The 19,633-nt window shown below is 42.2% G+C and overlaps 1 protein-coding gene across 1 annotated transcript in view; it reads right to left on the bottom strand.

The window, feature by feature from the left end:
- kif5c (kinesin family member 5C) overlaps positions 1-19,633 on the bottom strand; it is a 192,549-nt gene that overhangs the window by 37,344 nt on the left and 135,572 nt on the right. Inside the window, exons 15-22 of the mRNA XM_078552528.1 lie at positions 18,079-18,225; positions 15,495-15,683; positions 12,244-12,361; positions 11,534-11,610; positions 9,717-9,826; positions 2,798-2,899; positions 1,900-1,960; positions 1,049-1,120 (exon numbers count right to left, since the gene is read on the bottom strand). Coding sequence (XP_078408654.1) covers positions 1,049-1,120; positions 1,900-1,960; positions 2,798-2,899; positions 9,717-9,826; positions 11,534-11,610; positions 12,244-12,361; positions 15,495-15,683; positions 18,079-18,225 — 876 coding nt within the window. The remainder of the gene's footprint in view (positions 1-1,048; positions 1,121-1,899; positions 1,961-2,797; positions 2,900-9,716; positions 9,827-11,533; positions 11,611-12,243; positions 12,362-15,494; positions 15,684-18,078; positions 18,226-19,633) is intronic.

Raw genomic sequence — 19,633 nt, 5'->3', positions numbered from 1 at the left:
TATAGTGAGGCTGCATGCCTCATATTTATTCACCAGTTCAAATTTAACTCTTGCCTGCCTGGTTTCCTAAAAGTTGGGAAACGCTGCAGCTAAAAGAAGGCAAGAACGGTTGGATTGAGGAGCTAACTGCTTTCCACTTAACTGCTGGATACAGCATATCTGCCCCACTAACCCACCGCAATCACACACCACCCCAATCCTTCCTATCTCCTGCACAACCTTTCCAATGAAGCCTCCAATCTTACTCCCTACCTCAAGGCCACTGACCTCCCCCAAGGCCTCTGACCTCCTCACTGAAGCCTTTGAGCTCCTCCTAAACTGGTATCTGATCCTACAGAATCCGATCAACTGGAATTGGACCACACCCAAGATTAGACCCCTTCTCCCGGTAAGGGCTCAGATGTACCTGGTCCTGCAGCCTCTTTTCCAATGCTGCCCACCCAACTGGAAGCCAAGCCTGTCAATTCAGCTGACTTCTGGGGCAGAGAGCCCATCAGTGATGGTCAAACTCCACAGCATGCAAGGAAACCCTGACTTCTAGGTTAAAAGACCGCTTTCAGAAATTAGTGACCAATGAGCATGTAAGATGTCAGCCCTGCCATGTTCAGGATTCTACAGCAGCTACCAACAAAAGGTAGGCTTTATAAAGATTGTTTTTTTATAAGTCACCTTCCAATGGAGCCAGAAGGAGCAGTATTGATCATCCAACTCCAGAGAAATCTGATCACCATCAAGCCTGCCTTCCTTCCTACATTGTGCTCCAACATCTATGGTGAAACATAGAAGGGCCACTGCCAGCCAGGAAATGTGCAGTGTCAATGTCAATGTCAATGTGCTGGTTTAGGAGACTGACAGTGACTTTAAAACATTAATTACTGATATCTGTTTCTTTAGATAATTTCATCTTCTCATAACTCACATCACGCCTAGAACAGAATGAGTACAATTAGCTCAACTGTTTAGGTTTAAAATTATGGAGGAAAACATGGTTATTACAAGTCATCTCCAAAAATGTGCCCACAATGGAGCCTTAGATCAATCAACTTACTTTCTTGACTCTGGTAGTGAGATCCTGAACGAAAAGTTTTCGGAGGTTGTGGAGAGTTTGAAGTTCTTTTGCCTTTTTGAAAGAACAAGTGCTCAATGTTAGAAGGTTCAAGGGATATAGATTTGAAATAAGCTTGTTTGGCTTTCCAATCATTAATTTTAGCCACATAGGAACAGGTAATTAATAAGCACAAAACCCATCAGCGAAAGACACTTTTAGCAATTGGAAGTCATGTCATTTGATTTAGGATTTGGGGGAGGTGGAGGGAGGAGGCGAAACAGTGTTTAATACCGTCATATCCAAGAAAAACATCCATTTGTTTGAAAAAAAAAGTTGCTGATTATAATGTACAACGGAGCAAACAGCATTCGCGGAGCAGAACAGGATCTTGGTCTGTTATCTGGAAAATGTATTCTTCCCCGCACCCCACCCCCAACTTCTGCTACCCTGAAAAATTTAGAAGGTGACGGCGGGTCTGCCATTTTTGTTGGGAAAGATAATTGACCAATGAAAACATCCCTGCTCAAAGCACCCACTCTCCAGTCACTACACTCAAAGGTTTCCAATTATAAACAAATTGCAATGTAGTTTAATGGTCTACATGGAGATATATTTAGACTGCAGAGCTTCTTTAAAAAATGCTAACAATGATTTCATGACGGTATATGTTGGGAACTATGGATTCAATACTGGGAAAGTTGTATGTGAAAAAGAGATTTACAGGCATTACACTGGCATGGCGTTACAGGTAAGTGACCTTAGAGTTTAGTTAAGTTACATAATTGGGGAGGAACTAGTTTGTTCTGAAGCGAGTCCATTAAAAGTCCAATAGGTTTCACATTGAAACTTACAACTGTCTCCTCCAGCCCCTTGAGGTCCTGTTTTGCTTGCTCTCTTTTGTCATTAAGAAGTCTAAAAGCAGGACATAAAAGTTATTTGGAGTCAGATTTTATTTCAGATTGACAGCGTATTAAAAAAATAATTTCATGCCTCTGTGTCGTACAATTTACCAAGTTAGAGGTAAACAGATTATCTTACAAGAGAATGGCCTTCAAGTAACAACAAGCCGAACGTTATAATTATAAGGTTATTTAACCATCATGCTATTATAGTAAGCAGTCTGGTGAGGGCGTCACCGGTCAGCTACATGGCACCTCTGAGTAAAACAAGAACTCCAATACATAATATAGACAACAGATGCAAGAATTTTTATTGCAAAAAATGTATAGACACTCACATACCACCACTAGAACAGAAAAAGGAGCGAGAAGACCAGAACTAGGATGTTTTGCCTGGACAAATGCTGTTTATTGGTAGCAATGACCAAATTAATAATGTGCATCACCACATTGATGACCAAATTAGGAGTTCCTTTTCAAAAATTTTCTTTTCCAAAATACCAATAACAGCCCAAGAAAGACATTGAAGATTCCTGGGCACTGTCAGACAGGCAGGAGGTGATTGTTCACTTGGCAAACTAATACCCTTCGTCTTTCTCTCTCTCTCTTGCTTTCTTCCCTGTTTCCACAGAAGTGATTCCATTCAACCCAGTCACCCACCAAGAATTAGAAAACATGGATATTGATTGCATATTGACATTGAGCATCATTCATGGATGCCAACAGAGCTGCCACAGCAGCCTCCAGGTACCTTTGGATTCCAAAATCTGCAGCTTTATTACAAAGCAATGATCGTTAAATAACATAGTTCTCATGGAATCAAGAGAGGTCATTTTAAGAATAAGCTTACACAAGTTTCTGGAGCTTGACACTTTTTTCATGCTCCTCCATTTTTAGCTTGTCAAAATCGGAATTCAATTTCTCTTGCTCCAGCACAAGCTTTTGGTTCAAACTGTTGAGGGTAAAGAAAAAAAGTAAAAGTATTTTAGATTATGAACTATTTGCATTAAAGTGGTTGAGTATTAATAATGGAAAATTTGTCAATAAATAACAATCAACCCACACAAAATCATTATCTTGTCAAGGTTATGACAGTAAACGGGACATTTCTATTTAGATTATGCCATTTAATTCTACATCCTCTTTCTAATAAATTGAAATTTCCACCCCTCGCCAACCGAATCAAAAATCAAATCAGCACAATTTGTGCTTAAGCTGTTAAATATGGAGTAAAATATACACTAATACAGACACATAATTACTGTGTTTGCAGAATAACAGCTTCTGTGCTCAGCAGTGTTTCATTTCTCAGTTTTGAAGTGTATAATTTTTCTTTTGTACTAGAAACCATTGTCTTTCACAGTGCCAAGTTTATTACTTTGCATATATCATTTGAACTTTGTGTTGTTATCATTTACTGAAGAATGTGATCATTTCTATTATTCAGCTGTAGACATGAAGAAATAAATACAGTATTCCAGCTTCAAAGAGAAGAACTTTACATTGTTCCAACCACAACAATCTTATTGTCCTCAAGTCTTTTTAATATTGGAATAGACAATAGCTCTGTCATTGCTACAGCCCATATGAATAAAAATCCCAGTGGTGGTGATTCAGCTATTAGAGTTTATTACAGTGCTGTACAGCTGGTCAAATCTGAGTGAGGATGTTGTGAGTTGAAGCCTCGCTCCTGAGACTCGAGCAGAGTGTACAATCTTGCTTGGCACAAGCGTTGCACTGTCAAAGGCACCGGCCTTAAACCTCACATCCCTATTCAAAGAAAAACAAAGTATTTCTCCAGGTGTCCTATCCAATATTTCTCCCTCAACCCACACTAATACAGATTATTGAATCATTCATCTCATTGCTATTTATAGTTCCTTCCTGTACACAAATTGGCCATCATGTATCTCTCTCTATTACAACAGTGACTAAATTTGGAAGTACCTCACTGGCTGTGAAGTGTTTTGGGACATCCTGAGGCCATGAAAGGTGTTCTATAAATGTAAGGATTTTTAAAAAAATCTCTGCATGTTGATAAATATTCTGCCATCTCATTTCTGAAAGATTATTTTCCAGCAACAGGCACCAATGCTATCATCAAAATTCTGGTATCAAATGGCTATCTGATTTCCTCGAGGAAGATTCAGACGAATTCCTTAATTTTGACCAATGATGCCATTTCTAGATTTAAGGTTTTTGGGCAAGAGATGCAGGCGGGATGTGAGGAAGAGCTTTTTTAAACAGCGAGTGGTGACGACCAGGAACACGCTGCCTGTGAGGTTGATGGAAATGGAGACGGTGAACGGAGATTGGATGGGCACTCTTGGAAAATAAACTTGCAGGGTTACAGAGATAAATCAGGGGAATGGGGCTGATTGGGTTTCTCCACAGAGTGGAGATGGACTCAATCGGCCGAATGGCCTCCTTCTGTGCCGCAAATGATCCTATGGGTAAAATGTAATGGAGCCTGCTGCCCGGGAGAATTGGGCGGGAGTACCTGGATCGAATTCCCGGCCTTGGGGAAGGTATCCCCAAATAGGTTGGGGGGTGTGAGAATGGCGAGAAGGACCCGATATGGGAATCCCTCCCACCGGCAGTGGGATATCAATTTGGCTCATTAAGGAGCCACTTGAGAGCATATTATCCCTGAGTCCACCAGAATTTAGAGGTGGCTCAGGGATTTTATGGGACTCGCACAGCTCTCCCATGTCTCCCGAAGGCCGCCCAGTAAATCCTGTCGGGTGCTTGCAACCTCATGGGTGGGCGGCCCACATTGACAGGCACAGAGCGCCTGATTGAGGGACCCAGCATTGGGGGCGGGCAGGGATCTAGCAGCGGGCTGCACCTTGGAGCATTACTGGCTGCGGGCACCACATGGGGTGGCACTGCTGGCAATGTGGAGCTGCTGGCCTCCAACTGGATTTCTGCCCCACTGGGGGTTTGATTGCTGACACTGGCCAGTTAAGCGCTTGAAGGCCTCCCCCATGGAAATGACAGGGCTCCCACTAGTTCTCCAACCAGTGGGGAAGAACCCCCAATGCTAGCACTAAATTCTGGCCTGTGACTCAAGTGCCATGATCAGAAAAGCTTTGACCAACTTCCGCTTTAAAGATTTCTAGTCAAACTAAAAGCCGCAAGAATCCAGAACATAACACAGAATTATATAAGAAATTGGTTAAAAACAGGGAATGGAGGATGCTCGCGAGATCTAGAAATGTGGATCTTGGAGGAAATAATGAATGGAATTCTGCTCAAGATAGTGCTTGGACTCATGGGCTCGATCTTAAATCCCCCCCCCTAACATGTTCCCAAATTGCAGCATATGCACCTGCCATGATTTTTCTGGTAATGGACAAGGCGGTGTATAGATTTCCCATCTTGGAGAGACGGGAAACTTCATTATAAAGTTTTGATCAGGCTCCCATAGTGAGTCGCGAACTTGATTTAAATTTAATGGTTGCCAGCTGGGTTTCCCAGGGAATCCTGCCAGTAACCTGGGGACTGGAGCAGCCAGCGGCAGAAGGTTAAGGGCATTTTTCAGAAATGCTTGCAGGTCAGGAGCAGGAGCACTCTCCCGCCCTGGCCCCCCAAGTAACCTTTTGACCTTTTGCGGCATCCCCTCCCTGCCGACCCCACAATCTGCTGACCCCCCTCCCCCCGGCACCGCCCACTCTCAGCAATCCCAGATCCTGAGGCCCCGATCTCGCCCTCCCTCCCAATCACCAGGCTCTCCCCACTAAGCCCGGATACCAGGGACCATTGCCAAAGGCTGTCAGGTTTGCTACATTTGCTGACATCTCAGGAAAGCAGCTATAAACCAGACGATGCTGCTCATGTTTTTTTCAAAAGATTTATAATGCATGTGTAAAAAATTGGAAACTAAATGTTCAGTATATGTTAAATGAATGTGCGTTGTCAGTGTAGGATGAATGGAATTGAAGCAGGAATCATGCAGACTTAAAATCTGACAGGGAAGTAATTGCAGAGAGTTCAATTTTAATGCTCAAAAAATGGCTAACAGAATGCCAGGATTTAAAACCAGCTCAACAAAAGTCACCTTAAAGCTTTATATTGGCCCGGATCTTATGCAGAATGGCAATCATTGTTGACTGCCATTCCACTTGAACTTTCCCACACCTCAAAACTGCTCTGCATTTCTTGCTGGGTCTTCCAAGCCCAACTTTACCAGAAATGTGGAGTGTAGCATCTCTCAGGGAGCTCCATTACATTGGAGTAGAGTAGGCGGGGGGGGAAACAAGACATGCCCCCTTTTTACAGCACTACTTGCCATTAGATAAGTTTAAATGTCCAGTCTGAATGTTAGTGAACGGGTGAATGTTAGTGAATGGGTGAGTGGGCGAAAGAGTGAATCAGTAGAGTGGCAGGTGGGTGAGATGGTAGGTGGGTAGGGTGTTAATTGGGTAGGGTGGTAGGTGGGTGAGGTGACAGGTGGGTTGGGGGGTAGTCGGAGGCTCAGGGAGGATAATTTGGTTGTCAGGGGGTAGTCATCTTGGGTTGGGGTAGTCAGGGGGTGTAGTTGATGGGGTAACAAGGGGGTGTCCGGGGGTCAATGTGAGTGATTGGGGAGTCACTCAGGAGTTAGACTGGGAATTTTCTGTCTAACATTTCCTGGGTAACTGTCCAGGTAAATAAATTGGAACTATCCAAAATCTCCAAATCTAAGTTAGAGTCGGAGACGTTCGCAGATGGTTCCAAGGAGCAAGGGAATTGCCCATCAGAAGTTGAAAATTCCCAGGCAATCCCCATGGAGGTCATCACGTCAGGTCTTCTGCGGGGTCCTGATCTGCACCTTGGGTCGTATGCCCAACTTGACCAAGTCTCCAACTTGACCGGGAGATCTGGGCCAATGTGACAACACACTGAGAAAAGAGTGCTTAGTATCCTGTGCCACAAAAAAAGGTACACTTGCTTTGGCAAGGGTACAGAGAAGAACAACAAATCTGATTCCAAGAATAAAAAGTCGATCCAGGCGAATAGATCACAGAAAGTTAAAGTTTTAAAGATTAGCGAAGAGGGGTGCGGGGAAAGCTAATAAAGGGAGTAACATCATCAAAGTGTGCAAGGTATTAAGCATAGAGAGGTGAGGTGATGCATTCTGGAGGGAAGTCAAGGAATGAGATTATATACTGAATGGAAAGGGTGTGGTGAAACAGAGGCCTAGGGGTAAAATACATTATCCCATAAAATACAGACAGATAATGCCATATAAATATGAAGACAAGACATGGTGATAAATTTGTCAAAGGTAACGTATAGGCCATGTTTATAGTGTGCACAATTTTAGGTACTCCATTGCAAAAAGAATGTTTAAACTATACAGAATATACAGCATCGATTAAGTAAAATAATACCAGGGATGAAAAACTATTGTTATAAACAGTGACTTTAATGACTGGGATTATTCCCATGGGAACAGGGAAGGGCAAGAGGAAATGTCATCAACACATTTAATATTAAGCAGCAATTTGAAAGGTTAAATAGGGAAAGATTATTTCCTCCAGTAAACAATTTAAAACAGTCACTATGAAAGGAAGAACTTGCATTTTAGGGCCTTTGATATCCTCAAGGTGTCCCAATTAATAGCCTATGAATTCCTTTTGAAATAACTGTTAGTCTGTAAGCAAATGGGGCTGCCATTATGCACTTTAACAAGGTTCCACAAACATCTAAGGATATAAAAAACCGATGACCTATCTAATTATGTTAGTTTGGGATAAGTGCTGGGCTGGACACCAGCGAAACCTCTCTGATCTTCTTTGAATAGTGCCATCGGATCCTTTACATCGACTGGAGCAGGTAGACAAGGCCTCAACTGAGCAACACATGAGCAGTAATGCACTGAAGGGTCAGGCTCGATTCTGTGCTCGAAACCCTGAACTGAGAGTAAAACCTCCAACTTTTGGATTCAGGAAGGGAGAGCATTAACAATCAGCCAAGCTAACCGATATAAGGGGTACTTACGAAGAGAGTGAAGAAGAGACAGGGAATAGCTGATCCAGAGACCATTGCATTTTTGAAATAAGAGTAGATAACCATTTACAGGAGAGCAATTTACAGAGCTAAGGAAGGCAGTAGAGCAGTGAGATTAATTTAGTCTTCCTTTTGTGCAGTAAATGTCTATGTTTCCAGAATTAGTCCTTCAAAATAAGCCAAGAGCACAACAATAAATGGAAAGTGGGAAAATTATGTTTTTCGTTCGTTCAGTGTCGCTGGCAAGACCAGCATTCATTGCTCATCCCTAGTTGCCTTTGAGGGAGTGGTGGTGAGCTGCCTTCTTGAACTGTTGCAGTCCATGTGATGTAGGTACACCCACAGTGCTGTTAGGGAACGGAATTATACTTCAAAGTCAGGATGGTGGGTGGCTTGGAGAGGAAGTTCCAGGTGCTGGTGTTCCCATGTGTCTGCTGCCCTTGTGTTTCTAGACAGTAGTGGTTGTTGATTTGGAAGGTGCTGTCTAAGGAGCCTTGGTGAGTTCCTGCAGTGCATCTTGTAGATGGTACACACTGCTGACGCTGTGTGTCGGTGATGGAGGAAGTGAATGTTTGTGGATGGGGTGCCCAACAAGTGGGCTGCTTCGTCCTGGATGGTGTCAAGCTTCTTGAGGGTTGTTGGAGCTGCACTCATCCAGGCAAGTAGAGAGCAGTCCATCACACTCCTGACTTGTAGATGGTGGACAGGCTTTGAGTCAGGAAGTGAGTTACTCGCTGCAGGATTCCTAGCCTCTGACCGGCTCTTGTAGCCACAGTATTTCTATGGCTAGTCCTGTTCAATTTCTGTTCAATGGTGACCCACAGGATGTTGATAGTGGGGGATTCAGTGATGGTAATGCCATTGAGTGTCAAGAGCAATGGTTAGATTCTCTTTTGTTGGAGATGGTCATTGCCTGGCACTTGTGTGGCTCGAATGTTACTTGCCACTTATCAGCCCAAATCTGGATATTGTCCAGGCCTTGCTGCAATTGGACATGGGCTGCTTCAACATCTGAGTCATCACGAATGGTGCTGAACATTGTGCAATCATCAGAAAACATCCCACTTCTGACCTTATGATGCGAGGAAGGTCATTGATGAAGCAGCTGAAGCTGGTTGGGCTGAGGACACTACCCTGAGGAACTCCAGCAGTGATATCCTGGAGATGAGGTGATTAAATGGTCATAGTCACCATTTGGATTTATTTAAATAATTGAATTTAAATTCCCCAACTGACATGGTGGGTTGTGAACTCATGTCTCCAAATCATCAGTTCAGGCCTCTGGATGACTAGTCTTTTAACATAACCACTATGCTGCCATAACCCCAAATGAATAGTAAATGTAAAACAGGCATGTGAAGAACTTTACTGTATGATAAATATTTCTAATAATCTACCAAGCAAAGTAGCAGATGCAATAACATTGGTATTGTTCAAAATATAATTTGATGTTGGAAAATATGGAAAAGTTGGAGCCACAGAGGAATGAGCTATAATGGAGTAAATGGCCTTTTCTCATTACTAATTTCCCTCAGGTTCAGTAACCTTCTTATTTACTTCGTTAAATTATTTCAATTCAACACCAGTCATTTTCATGAACAGAATAAAGAAGTTAGCTTGTACATGTGTGAGGATAGATTGGAGGAGCTGGTGCTGTTCTCACTAGAGCAGAAAAGGCTAAACGATTTGATAGAGTTCTTTACTGTATGTGTATTTTAATACTTTGCACTCCTTCATTGGCATGTCACATTCTGAGGTTCTGTCAAATTACTTACTCCCTTAGTTCATCAATGATTTTTTGTTTTTCATCAATTTCATCCCTCAGACGAGCCAGTTGTTTCTGATGGGCTTCCCTATGATTCTCCATTTGCTCCTCCAGAGTTTTCTAGGTGAAGAGACCAAATGAGTTAGAAGATATTGAATTCCTGCTGCCTTTCTATGCCAGGACTCATTTCTCCACCTTTATATATAATGATCTCTTAGATGCTGTTGGTTTGGCCAAATTACTTAAAAGTTCCACTATCCACTTCTTGACTCTACAAGCATCTGCCATGCGGAGATTTTGCATCACAGACCCGACAGTGATGTCTCCAGTTTTGAAGCTTAGTATACGGAGACAAGATAGTTATAATGAAGTTTCTAATCATCACCCTTTTGTCAAGTATGTTCAGTCCTCAACAGAAGCTTCCCTATCCTCATTTTAGAGGCTCAGTCTTCAGGAAAGTATTTGCCAAATCTTTTTGTTAGCAAACATAATATAAAGATGTGCTTAGTGGCACATACATGTTAAGGTAGCGTGAAAATGTTTTATTTATAAAATCCTCTTTTCCTGAATTATTTACATGGATAAGTTCCTTTTTCACAAGACCAAGAATCCCATATGTTTTACAGTAGCTAAACCCCGTTAAAACAATTAAAGTTGTTCTAACGTGTTTTGTGCTCCGTGGTTCATTTATCATTTTAGTGTAAATATTGCAAGCCAAAAGCGGAGACCTTATTAAAATTTAAAATAGAACGTTTGAGAGAAGTAGTGAAAGTACCAAGTGGAGGTAACACATAGCAGGGCAGGTAAGTTAGATTTCATCAAAATCTAAAATCAACATACCAGGAAATCATTTCATCGTAACCCTCAATTTGTGGGATATTTAAGTGAGAAATTACATTATCACTCATCTGTCTATTTTAATACGCAGATTGGGCTCCAATTACATCATCAGGCTCCAATCGGTTACTTTAACCTGAGCATGGGACAGAGAAAGGCTTCCCTGCAAGGTCAGGCTTGCTGGGAACAGGGCCCAGGGCCCAGGGCCAAGAGAGGCCCGGCCGGGTAAGTTTTTCATTTCTTTTGGAGTGGTCTTCATAAGATGCTTCAAGCCTTCCCTGCCCTGGCCTTCCCTCTCCACTTTGCCACCTCCCTCTACAACCTCCTAACAGGCTTCCCGACATCAGAATCACCTCCCTGGAATTGTTTCCCTAAATCCCTGGCATCTGTCTCCCCCTACCTGATTTTAATGGCCGGGCAGCAGCTTCCCACCAACCTCCCGTCCATTTTGGGTTATGTTTGGAAGCAGCCTGGGTCCTGGGTAAGTCCTGGCCACCAAAATCAGCTGAGCCTGCCTGCTACCAAACCCGGGCAAGCTCACTACTCTCCTGCTGCATTCCCGCCCGGGAGTTAGAATTAAACACATAATTTCCCTGTAGTATGTGAACCAGCACATATTGGCAAACAGTAGAGTTCTTCCAAGGTCTGTCTGGTAATAGGGAATGTACTGAAAGCAAATAACTATTTTTTTTCTCTAGGGAGGGGAAGGGGTGTCAGGTTTGGAAAGTTGGCTTAGGGGGAAATGTAAGACAGGATATAAAAATGTTGCCTGCTAGGTTACAAGGTAGCAGTTGAAAATGAATCATGTTGGCCAAGCATCAGGTTCTTCTATCAATTAATATTCTAGTCATTAACAGCTCTGTGCACTGGAGAGAAGCTGCAGAGAAACCCATACAGAGATCAGGTGTTTTTTTTCTACCTAGGAACCAGGTTTCAGAATAGATGAGTCACAAAGCATGTACATTAAATACATCTCATCCTTGTTATTACCTTCATTTCATTGGCATCTTGGAGCATGGTCTGATGCTCCTTTTCTTTGTCCTGGAAGGTCACTTCATGCATCTTTTCTAATAAGCAATTTCAACGGAGAATTAGCCACACACGCACATTAGCACTGCACGCTAAACATTTTTCAATTCGGAGTTGAAACAAATGCAAGCTTTCATCATTTTCCACCTGAGTTTATGAGGTTTGATATGGTTAAAAATGATAACAGAGCAAGTGCTGGTTTGTTTTGCTGAATACTTGAATACAAAGCATTTGTAAAGTTGACACAATGTCAATGTACAGTTCCTGGCACAACAGGTCAACCCAAAGGAGTTCACTTCATGAGGAACATGAAGGATGTAGATGTATATCAAAGTAACCAACAGAGTCAACTGGATCTTAACAAATAACTATACAGGCCAGTTAAAGACAACTACCCTTGTGCTTCCATAATAATTGCTTTGTCCACAAAGTTAAATAATTGCTTGTTTCTTTCCCCTGCTTGTGCAAAAGTAAGGACGTTTCTTTTTCTGGAAAAAAACTGTAAACCTCCAGACCCTTTCAGTAAAGTCAGTATGTTTGAAAGAATCCAATAATTTTAGTATGGATGGATGTACACACTGTGCTGTGAGGTACTCAGTCAAAACAAAATGTGCAGCATTCTAAATCACTGGTCCAGTGGATAAAGGCATCTGGATTACTTCAGAACATACCTTGGGCACGGAGTTTAGCTATTTCTTCATCAAGCGCATCGTGAGATTCCTCCAGCTGCCTTTTCTTCTGCTCCACATTCTGCATGTAATCCGTCAGCGATTTTATCTTGGCTTCATGCTTTCAAAAGATTAACAGCACAAAAAGTGGATGTAAAGGCGTGCATTACACAAACCACCAGTGCGCTTGGAGCCATTTAGTAATAGTCTGAAGCTAAATATAAGCTAACACATTAAAGCTGGATCTCGGACAAAGCTTCCTGTCAGAGCTTTATCTTTTTTGTGCAATAGAGACAGTTCTCTTCCTACCTACATTGCAGATAGCAAAATGCTCACTCACATGTTACAGCTTTACAAATAATTGTAAGGCACGTCGACGATGTACAAAAGCTAATTTCTTGTACCTACAGCACAATGACAGAACTGCTGAAATTTTATCATTCGCCATTCACTCAATAGATTGCAGATTAGTATGTGTACAATTACATTCCTGTAAACTGCACAATCATGACTTCTCTCTTTATATTAATGGGAAGCCACCTTTATTGCCTAACTAATTTACTCCTAATGGTACAATGGCAGTCATCTTTTCAAACAGACAATATATGGTGCACTGGAGTGCCAAACTGCTAATGGGACAGAGTGACCACCCACATCACTGTTCCCTTAATTTGAGCTACATCACTAAGGGAAGACCCTAAGCATTATGGTCAGGCATTAGCCTACAGGTGGGGTGCAGCGGAGGGGTGGGAGGGCAGGGGTGCATGAGGGGCAACTTGGAATGCTGGGGTCGGGGTGGGAGGGGGGGGAGAAAAAATCACTTGCACGGTCATGAATTATTTGAAAAGGCACATTAACAGATTTCCAAAAACCTAAAACATTAAATTATAGGCATAAAAATACTTGAGGCACAGTATTGCAAATCCCCAGAATTAGTAATGTTGTTTGTACTTGAATGTCATCAACATTTTAGTGATGATCAAACAAAGCCTGAATTTCAAAATGGTGCCCACTTATCTTCTGTTTATGTCGTTCCTGCATGGAATCTGGTGAACATCTGCCAAGTCCTTTCACAAGTTATTACATATCAGGGCTGCCACCGGACACGTTCTCACTGTGGGTAGGGGGAAATTGGAATGAGTGGTGGAGGAAGAGGGAAATACGGTGGGATAGGGGGAAAGTGGCAGGGGAGAAGGAAAGAGTGGAAGGGGAGAGGAAAAGAGTTTGGTGGGGAGGGGGACAGAGTGGTGAGGGAAGGGATAGAGTGATGGGGAGGGGATTCTTGGAAGAGTGGTTGGGTTAGGGGAAAGAGTAGAGGAGAGGCAAAAAGTGAGGGTGGGGGGAAGAGTGGCTCGGTAGGGGAAAGAATGAGGGGAGGAGAAAGAGTGGAGCAAGGGCATCATTGATCACTGAAATAGCAACTGCCAGTTGAACCCTTCATAAGAGTATTCAGTACAGGAATTGGATGTGAAAAAAAATCATGAATATTTAAGTTGTATCCACCACATTTAGCTTGAAAAGATAACTGCAATTCTAATTAAAATTTCAATGCAAAAGGCTCCATTAATCTTGCATTACATGACAGGCATTTGTTCATTATGATGCATGACTAGTGGAGACAAAAAAAACATGCACACACATAAACATCATTACTTTGAGCACACTAACATTTGCATTAATGAGGCCTAATTTTGCAGTCACCATTTGCTGAAGCCTGGCTCCAAGATTGAAGTTCCGTCTTAACAATACAGGAATAGATTTTAAATATTTTACAAACTGTGAACATTGGTGGGAGTTAAGCAAGCATTATTGTGTGAAATGTTAAAAAAACATCAATCTGTTCACACATACTCAATGGGGCGGCATGTGAAGTGCCCGGCAAGGTAGAGAGGCAGGAATGTCAAATGACTAACTTAGCGGCTACTCCTCAGTGTTTCAACATATTGCACCACAGCCTGGTAGATTACAGGTCCCATACTTTACTCTGCTAGATCCTGAACCCAAGTGATTTGCTCTGGGCTGACAGCTGGCAGGAACCAACAGATGTTTATGAGAGAGTAAAGAAGAAGTCATCCCCCACCCATTCTCATATACATTTTAACAATCCTCCTAGAAGAATTGTCAAGAGGCATGTCAGCGTAACACACACAATACCTGGTTGCAGCTGGCGAGAACAGTTAAAAAAAAACATAAACTTTCTTAATCTCATTGTAAAGAAGCATTTAAGGCCAGATTTAAAAGCGGGGCCCAATTATATTGAATTCTTCAAAACATTATTCAGGGAAAAGCAGCTACAGGTTGTACACAAACAAGTGAAAATCTGTTGAAAAAAAATAACGATCTTGATGTCTTGTGGACTACCTGCTGTTTGAAAACCTGAGTTCAGTCACACCGACTACACTTCAGAAGTACCTCATTGTTTGTAAACCACTTCCGGTGGTTGTGAAAAGCACTTTATAAATGCTACTTTTTTCTTTCTTTCAATGGAAGTGCCAGTGTTCAGTAAAACACAGTTGTTGAACTGCTTACAACAGATAGTCTACAGTAAGCAGGAAATTTGCCATTACTAAGCGGTGCTTTTTGGAAAATCACTTGTATCTATCACATATACCTCACGCGCGTGCGCACACACACACACACACAAACACTATTCCTCTTATTTATAACAAGTTGTTGACTTTGATTCGATATCTTTTTTACCTATCAGGTTCGTAGAAAGGAGACAGGCATATTTTGCACAATTAGTTATACAACATATTACTCATGGCACCTACCAAAGACAATATCAGCTATCAAAATCAATTAAAACATTGAAATAGAAAGAATTCTAAGCCATACAGAATGGGTTACAAACTTTCTCATAAAGTATCCAGGTCATTGAAAGTGATGGTCATTTCCCATGCAGCCTTACCTCAGGGAGAATTGTTGGAACATTTAACCTCATCCGATAAAGACAATATTGGATCAGGTTCCTCTTGTATACCCTATTTGATCTTCCTTACCATTGAAATCGGGTGGGTGATCTGATCTCACCCGTTGTACACTTCTTGCTAATGTTGAACATAATGCTCAAAGTGTTTAAAATGTACGCACGAAGAATTAAAATGCAGCCTACAATTTAAGGGCTGCTTGGCCTCCATCTGTCTTCATGAATCATCAAATCAAGCAGCCTATTTTACCCCAATTTCTATGCTTGAACCACCAGTAGACCTAGAAACAATCCAAAGTGCACCTCAAGCTTCCATTTCTCATACCTGAGACACTAAGAGCTGACAAGCTGCTAATTCCCGCTCATTCTCATTCATTTTTTTATTGCAGTCCAGCTGAGTGCTCTCCAGCTGTTTGGCACGTTTCACCAGAGTCTTGACCTCGGACTTCATTTTGCTAATGTATAGACGAGCAACCGTGAACTCTTCTTCCAGCACTCCATTCATTTCTGCCATCTGGAAGAGAGAGATCGTGGTAAGATTGTGAACACCAAAAAATACGACAATGGTTGGAATCTTCCTGCTCTCTCGAATCTGAAATCAATGGGATGGGGAAATAATTCCACTTTTTTACCTTAGTTATCCAGCATGCGGATCATTTTGCAATAGAAAATATCACAACTGGAACGTAATATAAGTTTCATTGTGGTTCAGTGGGGAAATGCACTATCTGACATTGTACTGAGCCCACAGACCAGAAGGTCTTGGGTGCGATCTTTGGCCTCTGCTGAGTTTGCACGTCTCAACCAAGGCAACAGAGTGGTACAACGGCCATTATATCCATAGACTAGGGCTTGTGGAAAGCGAGGGGAGGGGGTAAGAAAAGAGGAGAGGGCAGGGAAGAGAAAAGAAAAAAGATAGGAGAAAAGAGGGAAGAGGAGAAGAGAGAAACAGGGCAGGGGGAGGAGTAAGAGAAGAGGAAAGGAGGGATGAAAAGGCACAGTGAACAAGGATACTTGTCCAGTGTTTGCTCACCTATCTAGAATAGGGTCAGGTTTGGATGCAATGACGACGGATTTGCCTGGCCACACACACTGACCAACATCGCAAATGACAAGTTGACATGTTCAGTTGTGCTACTGAAGACTGTAGAATGTTACCCTGGCACAAGCTGCCATTTTCACACAGGAGAGCAGAGGAAATAGAATTTTTTAAAAGTGCATTTACTTTTTGAACTTCCAGAGATAGGTTGTGTGAAAGTAGTTTTGATGAAGACTTAGCCTGGATCTTTGTGCATTCCTATCTTCCAAAAATTATGCACCATTTTTCTTTTTAAACAAGTCATTTTTACAGTGTTTTTACTCAGTCCAGAAAACTGCTCTGAAACGAAGCAATATTTAAATGAAGCGCCTCATCTCAAGTATGAAAAAAGGTCTTGGAAATTGTACAGTAACAGCCCAAGCTGTTACTAATAATCTATCACTCTGTCAGCTTTCATTATGGAACCAGGTATAAATGCGGACAGTTGAAGTAAAAGGATTGCTGATTAATCTTTACACCAAAGTTATCGTTTAAAGATTAAATACCTGAAGCAGTCTGAGAAAAGATCATGACAGATGCTTTGTCCTCACCTCAGATTGTGTCAGGGGGGGTCATGTCCTTCAAAAAAAAAAATTATCTTCAAAGGCAGCAGGAAGCACACCTTTAAGTTCATCACGAAGGGAAGGGTTGTAAAAAAAAGAATTCACAGTCGAATCTCAGTGTAACGAATGTGTGGGATTTAGCAGAATGCTTCTGTGGCAGAAGACTGGGAGAGGAAGTAGTTTCAGTTCTCCAGCAACGAAGAGAGATTCCATAGGGCTGGGCAAAGGGATCCATGCTAAATAGGGTCAATTACATCCTTTCTTTAAAAAAAGAAATTGGTTTCTGTGTATGTGGAAAATTTACTGAGCGTATCCGGGAGAAAAATGCCATGGGAACCGCAAACACGAGGCTTGTCTACATGCATCCAGTAGAGGGAGCAAGAAGCTGCATTTCTTTCATGAAGGTTTCAAATAGCAGATGCTGTCAGACCTGCTGAGTTTTTCCAGGTATTTTTGTTCTTGATTAGCACACTGCTGTCTGTGGGAGTTTGCTGTGTTCAAATTGGCTGCCACATTTCCCACATTACAATGGTGACTACACTTCAAAAGTACTTCACAGGGCCTAAAGCGCTTTGAAAGGTCAGGGGGCTGCGTAAAGTGCTATTCAAGTCTTTATTTTCTTTCTTTTCAATGGGCAGTTACCTGAATAAGAATATTTTGCTTTGAAAATCATTCCCTGATACATTTAAGAGTGGCAGCTTGATGCTGTTTTAAATAACAGAGCTGAAAATGGGATTGTCACGAAAAATATGCACTTTTAATCACCGTGCCAATCCACCATGTTTGAACACACAGTCTGATTTTAGAGGACTCAAAATTGACTTTTAGGTTATGTAATGAGCCATTTGCTAATTATTTTGGCGTACAGTAGTCAGTTTCTTAGTGAACTAAAAAAAAAGTATTCAAAAGCTTTTCAAACATATTTATTATTGCAATTGTACCCAGAAGATCCAGCTTAATTTTTACAGCCTTGCCTAAAGACTGCAAATGAGTTCAATTGGTGATGACCCCCAGTGGTAATTAATTTGATCTGGAGGTGTGGCCAGCAGTCTGGGCGGGGCCAACTTCTAGATCGATGTTTTCTAAACTAGCGCAAAAGATCACCCAGAAACTCAGATTGAGCTTAAAATCCTGTGGTCCAATTTGGGGGGAATTGTACCAAAGGAAACAGTGCAACAGAGCAGAAACTCTGCCCTATTACTTTGTTGCACTGCATCAACCAATTCATGCCCAGGTCAAGCTTTCAAGAATATTCTCCAGGAACCTACCATTTTTACTTCACTGTTGCCAATGATTCCCCCGATTTCTCCCAGATCCTTCAGTAAGATATTCAGTATCTCAGCTGCCCTCTTCTTCTGGTGGTTACTGAGCTCCTGGAGTTGGTTGAATTCTTTCTGAACAACTACTAAGGTATTCTGCAAAAAACAAAAAGTTCAGGTGAAAATCTGCAAGTTAAAGGAAAATCAGGTGACACTAACGTTTAAAATAACAATTAGCTCCATGTGTCATTTTCTCCTTCAGGTCTCTGCCTGAAGGCAGTTCCGACCCCACAGCACTATGATCTCCAGCTGAGGTAGGGCAAGGAGGCAGGTCCCAAATCCACCCCAGCCAGAACAGGGAAATTGGACCTGTGCTGTTGGCACCAGTCTGATCCACACCAGCCATCCAGCCAACTGAACCAACCAGCACCCCGAGGAGTGCTGTGGCAACATGTACTTTTACATGCACCTTGTAGTCCAGAGCTAGGAATAGTGATGGTAGAGGCTCCAATTTTCTTTCCATAGCATGGCTGACCAGGAACCTCTCCCCCCTCTTACATCCTGCCATATGTTGGAAGGATTTACAAGTTGAAACCCAACCTGGTTTTGCCACATTACACACGCGCCTTCCTTGGCCATCAAGTCCTGGAGTGGGACTTGAACCCAGGGCTCCTGGCTCAGGGGCAGGGATGCTACCCACTGCCGCCACAAGACCTCCATGAGCAATTGAATTCTTTAAAAACAAAAAAAATGAATAATATTTCATATAATCATGGAGTAGCAAAACACAGAAAGAGGCCATTCACCCTATCCAGTCTACGCCAGCTCTTTCAAGAATAGTTAGTCTCACTCTTTCCCCATATCCCTGCAATTCTTTTCTTTCAAGTAATTATCCAATTCCCTTTTGAAGACTACTGTTGACATCACTTGTCAGTGCACTCCAAATCTTTACTACTCATTGTGTAAAATGGTTTTTCCTCACATTGATAAAAGAGCCAGAGGGAATCACCTTAAATCTGTGCCCCCTGGTTATTGACCCTTCAGCCATAGGAAACAATTCCTCTTTATTTACTCTGTCTAAACCCTTCAGGATTTTAAATGTCTCCATCGAATTTCCTCTTAGCTTTCTCTACTCTGAGGAGAACAAACCTAGTTTATTCACATAACTGTAATAATCTCTTATTTCTGGAACAATTCTAGTAAATCTCTTTTCTAGCCCCTCCGAAGCCTTCATGTCCTTCCTAAAGTGTCCCTTCCTAAAGCCCCAAATTGAACAAATTATTCCAGCCGGGGCCTAGCTTGTATTTTATATAGGTTTAGCATAACTGCCTGACTTTTATCCTCCAGGTCTCTATAAAGCCCAGGGTCCTATTTGTCTTATTAATTGGTAAGAATCGAAGAACGGTTAAAGCACGGAAAGAGGCCATTTGGCCTGTTGTGTCTATGCTGGCTCCCTTCCCACCCAGTCCCACTCCCCTGCCTTTTAGCCGGCCTGCCTCAGCATCCACACTCCTCCAACGCTGCCTCGGGACTTGGGAAAACCCAAACCCTTCCAGCTCGTGCC

The sequence above is a fragment of the Cetorhinus maximus genome, chromosome 11, assembly GCF_964194155.1.
Source record: "Cetorhinus maximus chromosome 11, sCetMax3.hap1.1, whole genome shotgun sequence".
In the NCBI taxonomy this organism is placed as follows: domain Eukaryota; kingdom Metazoa; phylum Chordata; class Chondrichthyes; order Lamniformes; family Cetorhinidae; genus Cetorhinus; species Cetorhinus maximus.
The sequence above is the reverse complement of the archived record's forward strand: the minus strand, read 5'-3'. Positions and strand labels throughout refer to the sequence as shown.